General features: G+C 36.6%; 1 protein-coding gene across 1 annotated transcript; it reads left to right on the top strand.

The window, feature by feature from the left end:
- Nucleotides 1–1,008: 1,008 nt before the first annotated feature.
- Nucleotides 1,009–3,206, top strand: LOC149382830 (uncharacterized). Its single transcript, XM_089628839.1, has 4 exons — nt 1,009–1,176; nt 1,399–2,514; nt 2,749–2,890; nt 2,941–3,206. Exons 1-4 carry the CDS (start codon nt 1,009–1,011, stop codon nt 3,204–3,206), a joined length of 1,692 nt encoding a protein of 563 aa, XP_089484965.1.
- Nucleotides 3,207–12,371: the final 9,165 nt, after the last annotated feature.

The raw sequence follows: 12,371 nt of genomic DNA on the forward strand, positions 1-12,371 counted from the left end.
AATCATAGTATATTAGTGACATGTACATGTAGTTACTTGTTTTAAGTTTATTGACATGTTTCTTGATTAGTGACATTGTCATGTACCAGTAGTTAATTGTTTTAGGTTTAGTGACATGTTTGTTGATTAGTGACATCATTATATATTAGTAACATGTACAAGAATGAATTATTTGAAGATGTAATGACATGTAAGTTTATTAGTGACATGTACAAGAAACTATTTGAAGATGCAGTGACATGTAAGTTGATTAGTGATATATACTTAAGTCAATGATTTGAAGATTTAGGGACATGTTACCTAATTAGTGAAATATGCACGTATTAGTGATATGTAGCGATTACTGACATGTTAAACGGTAGTGACATGTCGTGTCTGAGATTTTTGATGTGAAGTTTTGAAAGGAGATATTTTTACGTTCGTCAAGCATAGCGGTGTATGGCTCAGAGACGACTATTACCAAGCCGGTGTTACACATGCATTGCTCATACCGCCGACGATAAACTACGAAGATATTATGAAATTATTGTTTGCGGGTTCAGAGGGGAAGTTGAATCCAGAAATACATAGGTTGAATGTTAAATACGAAACTGAAGGAGCGGTAAAACCTGTAACGATTGACTCTGACATGAGTTTGGCTTGTTATTTGCACATTCGGAAACAGAAATCGGATACAAGGAAATTCTCCCTGGTTTTGGATATTTTACCGTTGGGCGAAGAAAATGACACTGCGTGTGTGGTTCAACTCCGAACACAGTCGAGAGTGGTTGTGCAAAAGCTGAACCTGCAGAAGTCCCAACTCCACAAGACAGAGGTGCAGAAGTCCCACCTCCACAAGAACGAGTTGCAGTCGAACCAACTCGAGAAGACCAACTTCTAGAAGACTCCACTCCAGCCTTACATGAGATGGGTAATGAGCGCGGCAGCGATGAAGGTGATGAATCGGGTTAGAGCATTTATTCTGGTGAATCGGGTGCGTCTTCTGAAGCGCATGGGTTAACAACGAGTATGGATGAAGGATCCGTCGAAGTGGTTGGTATCGATTCCCCAAAAACTGTTTATAAAGGAGGAATGTACGCGAACAAAAAAGCATTGCAAATGCATTTGAACTTGTTTGCGATTCAAAATCATTTCAGTTACAAGACCAGAAGCTCTACTAGAATGTATATCCATGTGGTTTGTCGCGATCCTACGTGCACTTGGGCTGTTCGGGAAGTTAGGATGAGGAACACGAGAATATTTCAGATTCAGAGGTGATTAATTCTGCCACTTACAAACTTGGTTTTTTTATGATTATTTTTATTTATCTGTATGTATGAAGTATGTAGTCAGTAGGGACAAGTTTAGTTATATGCAAAGTGGTTTAAGAAGTAAGTAGTGACGTATTTATTGATTTAGCCGTTGAAATATGTCATAACATCTGATCTTTTCATATTCGACTCTGTTCATACATGTTCGACGGAGTTCAGAAATGGAACGCACCCTCATGCCACCTGTACTTTGATAGGGACTTTTATGAAGGACAAATATAGAGATCCCACATTGTCTCCGTATAGGCCGAGAGACATCATGGCTCATATGCAGAAGAATTATGGGGTGGACGTGAAGTATAAAAAAGCTTGGAGAAGCAAAGAAAAGGCGTTGGAGTTGTTATACGGCACCGAGAAAGAATCTTTCGGTAATTTACCTTCTTTGAAGTTTATGATAGAGGAAACTAATCCAGGTTCTTCCATCGACATTGTGACCACTGTACGAGCCCGGTATTTCAAAAACCTTTTCATGTCTCTTAGCGCATGGAAACGAGGATGGAAGTGGTGTCGTCCTGTCATTATCGTTGACGGTACGTTTTTGAAGAATTATTTTAAAGGTACTCTCTTTTCGGCCTGCGCGATGGACGCAAACGAGCAGATCTTCCCCCTAGCATTCGATGTTGGAGATTCGGAGACCACATCTGGGTGGGTTTACTTCTTGACGAAGTTAAGAGAGGCGATCGGGGAGAGGGAACATCAAGTCATCGTGTCCGACAGGAACAAAGGAATAAAACGCGTCATCGAAAAGGTATTTACTCACTTGGAGCACGGATACTGCATGTTCCATCTACTGCAAAATGTGAGAAATAAGTTTAAAGAATTGACGAAACAAGCGAAGTGGAAATTTTTCGGTGCTGCAAATTCGTACACGGTCGTTGAGTGGAAAAAGTTTATGGTTATGCTCGATGAGGAGAACCCAGCAATCCGAGCCTATCTTCTGGATGTCGGTCCGGCCAAGTGGGTGCGCTCTCATTTCAGTGAGAAAAGGTACTATATTATGACATCGAACAATGTCGAGTCTCTTAACGCATTACTTCTTAAAGCTAGGGAGTTCCCAATATCGAAGATCGTCGATTTCTTGAGGGAGAGAATGATAAAATGGTTTTTTGAACGGAGGCAACGTGCCACTGAAACCGTAACGCATCTTTCTGTTAAGGCACACCTCAAATTAGTCGGTTACATCGCGGAAGCTTCTGGAATGCAGGTACTAATTCAGTAAACCACATGTCGTTAGTCTTTGATATAAGTATTTATTTAGTAACATGATCGACTTTAATGACATGTTACCTTTGTAGTGACATGTTACCTTATTAGTAACATGTTAACTTATTAGTGACATGCGACCTTTTTAGTGACATGTTACATTTTGTAGTGACATGCTGCCTACTGCACTAATGACAAGGTTAGTGACAGGTTATCAAATTCGTTGTTTGTACAGGTAAATCCATCCTCTGTATATGAATTCGAGGTCATTGAAAAATTTGGAAAAGCATGGGCTGTCAACTTATACCACAAGACATGCACATGTCGGGTGTTTCAAGTTGACAATTTCATATGCCCCATGGGATTGCAGCTTATCGGTATCAAAATTTTGTTGTTGAAGATTATATTTCGACGTACTATACAACAGAAAACTGGGTATCTGCTTACGTAGCTGTAATTCATCCATACGACAACAAAGAGACATGGCAAATCCTGGAAGAAGTGAAGCGAATCATTGTTGAAGCACCAAGATGTTACAAGCGATATGCTGGCAGACCTAAGAAGACCAGGATGCCATCTGAAGGGGAAGGGGACGTGGCTACTGGAAGAAAATGTAGTCGGTGTCGTGGAGTAGGACACAATCGTGTCACATGTCGAAACCCGATCCCGTTGAAAGTCCGATGTGCATTATAAAACTCAATCCCATATCTTTGAATCAAGACATTGATTATTCATTTTTTTCCTCAGACATATTTATCACCATAATTTGTAAGAAGCAGGTTGATGTCCATAGTGACATGTATGCGTCTGTAGTGACACACATGTCACTATTGTTGTTGGTGTTGTCAATGATGCCCACAAGAAGAGTTGTAGTCTTTATTTTGTACATTTGATGTAATAGAGTCTCATGAAGACTCTTGCTTGTAATTGTCTATCTATTCATTAATAAAGTTGAAACGTTCATTCTTTCTTTCTTTGTTTGAAGCTTTATGATAAAACCTTAGTCTTTTAGTCCATAAACAAACTTAACAACTTACGAAGAGACAAATGTAGATTTGCATGAACAAACTCTTCGTAGTTTGCTTAAAACGATATATTCGCAATCTTAGGGTCAAAGGACTATTGACCTCAGTATGATTGTTAGAAGAATCTATGATGTCTGGTTATGAGGCATTGAGAGTTGGGGACTCTATAGTTCTTCTAGGTATCTTCCGAAGGTACTGAATTGACCAGTGCACTTCTAGAGACAAGATAAGAACAAACCATTTAATCTCTTATGTCTCGAAGTCACTATGTATGAATTGCATCATGCTTACCTTAATCCTGAAATGAGACATGCCATTTCACACCTTAGTATTCTCATTTGAGAAAGTCAAAGTTCGGACTCACTATGTGATTCCGAACAAGGCCTATTGGTGAAGTACTAAGTTGTGAGTATGTCATGAGTAACTTTGTGAAGTTCTCATAGATATGGAATTCATGTACAAGATTGCTGAAATGCAATGTATGTCACCTCATGCTTTGTTCCTTGGAGTGTGAATAAATGAACTGGCCAGTGTCCAAATTGAGTCCTGACTCTTTTGGATGAAACAATGTGACTTGTTAGCTCCTCGTCAATACATTGTTTCTAACTTATTCACAAGCGATAAAGGAGTTGAGGAAATAACAGCTAGAAGGGTAAAATGATAATTTAGTAAATCCCGACTAGCTGATGACATTCATGAAGGGTAAACATAGATAATATTCAGTGGATCCGCTCATTACAATTAGGTGAATTCTTGAGTAGAAAATAAATTCATTTGAACCGAGAGATTTTCAGTGTCAGCTCTTTAGTGGAGTCAGTTGGCATTAAGCTAAACTTGGAAAAGGTTTGTGAACTTTTGAGTCCAAGTGTTTAGCTCAAGCTTTGTTCATTTGGGTCCATGAGGTCACTGTCACGAATCACATCGATAGGAATAGTTAAACTGGAAGCTAAGTCAAAACAAGAACGAAAATAGTCAAAAAGGTATTTTTGTCTTTTGAGACAAAGGATGAAATGAATGTCAACAAATTTTTTGACAAGTTCATTTGATGACTTAATGTCACTCGGCCATAACTTGATTATTGGGCCTTGTGAATTAATTTCATTTCGTAAGAATTTTATTGAAAATTCTTAATGGGCTTTTCTCATGTTGTCATGAACAAATGAAGAAGCTTCTAGAAGCTCCTTCTAGATGAGAGATGGGCGCCCAAAATACCCAAGAGAAAGAGAATATTTTGTGCATAAATGTATCAAGATACTTGCCAAAAGAAAAAGAGGAAACAAATTTGCATATGGATGCACATGGGAATCGGCCAAGCAAGGAATGGAACAAAAAGGGAAACAAATCCAAGGGCTTCTAGAAGCCTATTTGGCCGAGTGACTCTAAGGGAAGGAGAGCAATATTTGCTCATGAATATGTGATATTTAATGAAAGAGGAAACTACCTTATTGAAGGTAAAACCTCCCCTATAAATAGAGGCCTCATTCCCTTCATTCCACTCATTCAACATAAGTTAGAGATTGAGAGACTCTCTCTCTAGACATTGTTGGCCGAACTCCTCTCTCTCTCTCTCTTTCTAGTTTATTTTCGATTTTTCTTGTTTTGGCACCTAGGTCATCACTCGACCTAGTGTTTAGCTCTGCGACTTCGAGACTCGTTCTTAAGTCGTAGTGTTTAAAAGTGCCCACTCACTGATTCCTTCTTTTCGAGTGATTTAGTGATAGAAACTTTCGTGGTTGCTCGAGGTGCCGAGGAAAGGAAGAGAGACGTGCTGCGAGGGGAGACGAGCGTTGCAAACTTTCCACAAGCTTCTTCAAAGTTCAAGCTTCAAGAAAGGTTAGTAAACTTCTAGCTCATATTGGTTTTTAATTACATGTACTTGCACTTATCTATGTTAGTAAAAACTGTTTTACTTGTAAAAGAAAATTTTTAAAATTCCGCCGCTTACCGAAGCGTTAATTATTTTCTCAAACCCTAGATCGATTCCAACAGTTGGGACTTTTAGTGACTCATTTACGCATTCAATAATATCATTAGTGACATATTACATTGATTTGACTTGTAGTGACATTGTTGGTTGGTAGCGTTAGAACTTTATAGTGGTTGACGGCATTTAATATTATGGGTAGATAACTATATCTCTGCATCTATAAGTGACTAGTTATTTGCGGTTTTAGTGACATGAAGATGTCGTTAATGACATGTTTATGTTCATAGTGACATCTTGTCGTCGCTAGTGACACCTTTGTCACTAGCTTTGGGATTTTTATTGGCTCATATAGGCGTTGACTTTTATTGGCTTTTTTAAATTTTTGGAATTTAACCTCATAATTTAATAAACATTTTGTTGGTTGGTGGCATTTACAACTTTGTAGTGGTTGGCGGCATTTAATATTATGGATAGGTAACTACATGTCTGCGTCTATAAGTGAGTAGTTATGTGTACTTTACTGATATGTTGATGTCTGTAGTGAAACGTTTATGTCCATAGTGACCGATTTACGTCTGTAGTGATATCTTGATGTCCACCAACCAACCTACCAGCCAACCAACCAATTCCGTCAATTAATTTGTTTGGGTAGTAGTGGTGGTTGTATTGTATTTATCACATTAGAGGACATTTAAGTGGTCATAATTTCGGTAGATAGCAATTAATAAATTCTCATAAAACATGTTTAAAAACACGTGCAGGGATTGTGTAAACGTTTTCACACATCAATGGATATCAACAAGGCAAGCGGTTCGAAGGTCGACGACGAGAAACACACCGACGCGGAACTCCCTGAGGCACAACTCACCGACTTTCAAATCAGCGAGGCTGAATACAAATGGTATTTGGATACTTATGATGACAGTGGAACAGGTCCAATTTACTGTGTCGAAATTTGTGTTGAAAGAAGTTTATGGAGATGATTGTGAGGACCTCTTGAAGCAAAAGGGAGATTTTATGGAAGTCGTGCCCAATGAGAAAATAGTGTTTATGTTGAAAAGACAGAGAGCGGATATCCTCTACAACAGGAGGATTTACAATAAATGATCTTTTTCTGTTAATGTATGTGTACTACGTACTTTTGTTTTCCTTTCATTTCCTTCCATGCAAGTTGTTATGTATTCATTAGTGATTTGTAAGTTATTGTAGTGACATGTTTCTAGCCATAGTGACGTGTTCGTGACAGTAGTAGTGACATGAAAAACATTTAGTGACAAGTTGTCCCGCTACCTACATTTAAGTTGGTAGGTGAAATAAATTAAGTGAAATTTAAGTCTATTGTTGGCATTTAATCCAAGTAGTTGGAGTTGGTGGAAGTTAATATCTCGGATTTTGTGGTTGGGTTCAAAATTTAATCCAAGTAGTTGGAGTTGGTGAAATTTAATCTAAGAGTTTTAAATTCTAACAACTCATGTTTATGGGGGAATTAAATAGTCACTAAAATTAGTACATATGTAAATAAATACCAGTAAAAATCAGTAATAATCCACAATACGCATTACCTAAAGATATAACGTCGAATGGATGCTAATGAAGAGAAAAAAGAAGGGTAACCCCGAAGAGGCTGCTTCTAGCTCGGACCTCCAGTCCCCTAGTAATGAATTTTCTCCCCGTTTGATTGTGGAATCCTTCTTGAAAGAGACTTTCGGCGAAAACTGGTACGCGTATTTGAAAGCAAGTAGAGCTATTGTGTCCGACCCTAAGACTGAGGAGAGTGTGATTGTCCCAAAGAAGGAACCATGAAATAACTGGACGTAGTTATTTGTACTGTTCGTTTGTAGCGTTCTTATGTACTATGTAATCAATTAATTATTATCGTATAAATGTCACTATTTCTATAATCAAGTCAATATAGATGCTAAAATGTCTATAGGCGTTATGATGTCACTTATATCACAAACATTTCACTGTACACATCTCACCATAGATGTCAACATGCCACTAAATTTACCAACATATCACTACGGGTAACGACTGTCACTAGTGATACAATCATGTCACTAAATGAGCCAATAGCAGTCCCAACACTAGTGACAAAGGTGTCAGTACAGACGAACACATGTTACTATGGATATCAACATGTCACTAGCTACATCAACATGTCACTCCTATCAAGAAGTAACTAATGTTGGAAATAAACACTAATAGTCATGGAACTAATACATGGATTGTGTCACTAATGATAACACCTGATGTCTATAATATTTTTGTTACACCTGATGTCTATAATATTTTCGTGGTGACATATCTTTGTAGTGACATGTTTCTAGTCATAGTGACGTGTTTGTAACACGAGTAGTGACATGAAAAACATTTAGTTACAAGTTGTCCTGATGTCTACATTTAAGGTGGTAGGTAGAATAAATTAAGTGAAACTTAAATCTATTGTTGGCATTTAATCCAAGTAGTTGGAGTTGGTGGAATTTAATATCTCGTATTTGGTGGTTGGGTACTAACTTCAAAAATGAAAGAAGAAGAATAAGAAAACCAAAGAAAACAAAACAAACAAACAAAATATCTTACTCCAAAAATGGAACCTAAAGAAAAAGCTCTCATTCCACCATTAACTTCCCCCAAAAATCCCGACCACAATAACGAAGGCTTAACAGATTTAGTGGTCAACCGTTCGAGTGAGAGGCCAATTTTAATTGGGAAATCGTGCTTCGAGAATTGCTAGGCCATAACTGGGAGACTAATTTGAAAGCCACCGGAGCTCTTCTGAAAGTACCAACTACGGGAGAGATAAATTTTGTTCAAAACTCTGCCATTTCGCGAGAATTGTTTGGCGATAAGCCCAATATTCTCAATATCTCATGAATACGTACGTAACTGTTTTTCACTACCTATCTGTAATGAATGTTTTTTTTTATAATCTGTATTTATGTGTAATTAGTGACATATTGATGTCACTACGTCTCTGTCTAATTAGTGTCATGTTCAAGTTGAATCTGTCATTAGTGACATGTTAATGTCACCACTTCCCTGTAATTAGTGACATGTTAGACTCAATTCAGATGTATCTAGTGACTAGTTATAATCAACTCCGATGTAACTAGAGACATGTTATAATCAATCATGTTGTAACTAGTGACATATTAGATCAATCCAGATGTAACTACTGACGTTTTCTGGTAAGTACTAATAACAACATGTTCTAAAAAATGATAGAAGAAAACCAATACAACTCCATATGAAAGAAGAAAACCAAAATGAAAGAAGAAAAACGATTCCAACTCCATCTTACTAGTTACCGGTACTCATTCATCGACCTCGGACTCGCAATTGTAACTAAATAAATACAACTTATCACTGAAATTTCAACTTCTTAAACCATTTAACTACTTACATAAATGTAACTAAACCAGGGATGTGATATAACTACAACTAGTCACTACAACTTGTCACTACAATTTCTGAAACCGAAGCAATTCTTTTTTTTTTCTTTCCAACTTCTTAAAACAACTTATCCAGAATCGAGAAATTCCACTAAACCAGGGTGTGATATAAATACAACTTCTCACTGAAATTCTTAAACCATGTAACTATTGACATAAATGTAACTAAACCAGGGAAGTGATATAACTACACTTTGTCACTACAACTATAAAATGTAACTACACTCATAAATAAAGCCTGTGATCAAACAACAGATCAAAAATAAAGAAACTGAAGCCATTCTTTTTTTTTCTTTCCAACTTCTTCAAACAACTTATCCAGAATCCAGAAAATCAACTAAACCAAGGTGTGATATAAATACAACTTCTCACTGAAATTTCGACTACTTAAACCATGTAAATACTGACATAAATGTAACTAAATCAGGGATGTGATATAACTACAACTTCTCACTACAACTGTAAAATGTAACTACACTAAATCCTGTTACCAAATAACAGCTTTCACACATAAAAACTTAACTGAAGCAGTAATTTATTTTCAACTTCTTAAACAATGTAACTACAGACATAAGTGTCACTAAACAAGGGTGTGATTTGACTACAACTTGTCACTAAATTCGTCACTGTAACTACACGTCTCACTAAAGCCTGTAAAATGTAACTACACCAAACCATTCTATCCAGATTTAGTTACATCTTCGTCACTACTACTTTGGTAACTAACTAATACTTGACAATAAATATTAAACATGCAACTACAATCTGAAATCTTTCGACATTTAGTTACACCTTTGTAACTAAATCTCTGTCATGTAATGCAAACTTCTGTTTACCATTTCAACTGCATCTTCATCGATTTTCTCACTTTGCTTCAGCCGTTTGGCAGGTGATTTCTTTGGCGATGGAGCAGATTTCCGCTTCTTTGACAGTGACAATTTCACTGACACATTCCCACCCTTCTTTGGTAAAAGTGGTGTCTTGTTGGGGGACGATCGACTTGAACGACGGAGTGATGAATTTGGGTTCATGGTATCGGTCTTCCCCGACGAAGAGATTTTGGAAAAGTGGGTTGCGATGAAAAAGGGGTTTTTGGGTATGGGTTCTGGGTAGCGGTTTAGGCAAATGGGTTTTTGGGTATCGCCCTTAGCACGGTTGGGTTCTGGGTAGCGATTTAGGAGGAGGGGCGTGGGACGATTACTATTGTTGGAGGGGCGTGGGGGGCGGTTTAGGTTATTGGAGGGAAAGAACAGGGAATGTGGGACAGTTAGGGTGGACGTGGGAGAGAAAGAGGGAACGGAGAGAGAGATACCTGAAATTAAAAAAAAAACTGTGGGAGGGAGAGTAAGAGGGAACGGCCGAGAGAAGTGAAATGAAAAAAAAAATACACAAACAGGGAATGGACGAGAGAGGGAGAGGGAGACCTTAAATGAAAAAAAAGAAGAAGAAGTTAATATATGGATTATATAAAAAGGGGTATAATAGTATTAGCACATTTAGGGAATCATAGAGGACTCCTAGTTTGGTAAATTTTTGAAAAAAGTAGGAAATTGAAAATGGCCCTTAATTTTGTCCTACTCTAGGCAAATCTTCTAAACCTTAGTCTTTAGTCCTTAAACAAACCTAACAACAAATGAAGAGTCAAATACAGATTTGCATGAACAAACTCTTCATGGTTTGCTTAAAACAACATATTCACAATCTAAGGATCAAATGGCTATTGATCTTAGTATGATTGTTAGGAAAACCTATGATGTCTATTATGAGACATAGAGAGTTGGAGACTCTATAGTTATTCCTAGGTATCTTCTGAAGATACTGAATTGACCAGTGCACTTCTAGAGACAGTATAAGAACAAACCATTTAACCTATTTTGTCTCAAAGTCAGTATGTATAAATTGCATCATGCTTATCTCAATCCTGAAATGACACATGTCATTTCATAGCTTACATACTCTCATTTGAGAAAGTCAGAGTTCTAGATTCACTATGAGATATAGACAAGACCTATTGATGAAGTACTAAGTTATGAAAATGTCATGAACAACTTTGTGAAGATCTCATAGATACGAAATTCATGTACAAGATTGCTGAAATGCAATGTATATCACCTCATGCTTTGTTCTTTGGTATGTGAATAAATGAACTGGCCAGTGTCCAAATTGAGTCATGACTTTTTTGGATGAATCAGTGTGACTTGTTAGCTCCTCGTTAATACATTGTTTCTAACTTATTCACAAGTGACAAATGAGTTGAGGAAATAACAACTAGAAGGGTAAAATGGTAATTTTATAAATCTCATCTAGTTGATGATATTCATGAAGGGTAAACATAGATAATATTTAATATATCCACTCATCACAATTAAGTATAATTTTTTAGTAGAAAATATATTCATTTGAACCGAGAAATTTTCATTGTCAATTGTTTAGTGGAGTCAGTTGACATTAAGCTAGAACTTGGAAAATGTTTGTGAACTTTTGTGTCCAAGCATGCTAGCTCAAGCTTTGTTCATTTGGATTCATGAGGTCACTACCACAAGTCATTAGAGTAGGATTTGTTAAACTAGTAGCTAAAAGTCAAAACAAGTTCAAGTGTTGGACTAAACGAATTTTACGAAAATTGTCTAAAGGGTAATTTTGTCCATAAGAACATAAGATGGTATAATTGTCAAAATAAGATTTTGGACATTGTTATATGATGACAATGTGATTGATCCACACGGCCAACATTGAGAATTGAGCCTTGAGGATTGAATTTCATTTTATGGAATTTTATGTGAAAATTCTACAAGGGCTTTTCTTGTATTGTCATGAACAAAAAAAGAAACATCTAGAAGCTTGTTCTAGATGCTCAAAACCATGGCCATCATCAAAGAATAGAGGAAATTATTTTGTGCATTGATGTATGAAGATACTTGCCAAAAGGAAAAAAAAAAAGGAAACAAATTTATAGCACCATGCTATTGTGTTGGACGACCAAGAGTTGAAAAAAGGGAAATAAATTTCCAACCAATTGTAGATATATATATATGTCTACAGTTATTGTAATTGTAGACATATAGGTCTACAACTTCAGTTGTTCTAGACATATAACTCTACAACTTCAGTTGTTGTAGACGTATTAGTCTACAACAGCTGAAGGTGTAGACCTATATGTCTACAATTACAATCATTGTAGACATATATATATATATATATATATATATATATATATATATATATATATATATCTACAATTGGTATAATTGTAGATATACATATTTACAAATATTCTTATTGTAGACATTTAATTTTTATTCATACAAGATAATAACAAAATCAGATATGTGTTTTGCCTATGCAGGAATGTCATAAATATATATATTTCTGAAGCACCGTGGTACATGGATCGGACCCACAGTATACGTCGAGGAGGAAATTTGGGTATTATGGTGTCGTCTTCGGTGAA

Source organism: Urtica dioica, chromosome 10 (assembly GCF_054948205.1).
Source record: "Urtica dioica subsp. dioica isolate 48M chromosome 10, U.dioica_male_clone48M_v1_H2, whole genome shotgun sequence".
Lineage (NCBI taxonomy): Eukaryota > Viridiplantae > Streptophyta > Magnoliopsida > Rosales > Urticaceae > Urtica > Urtica dioica.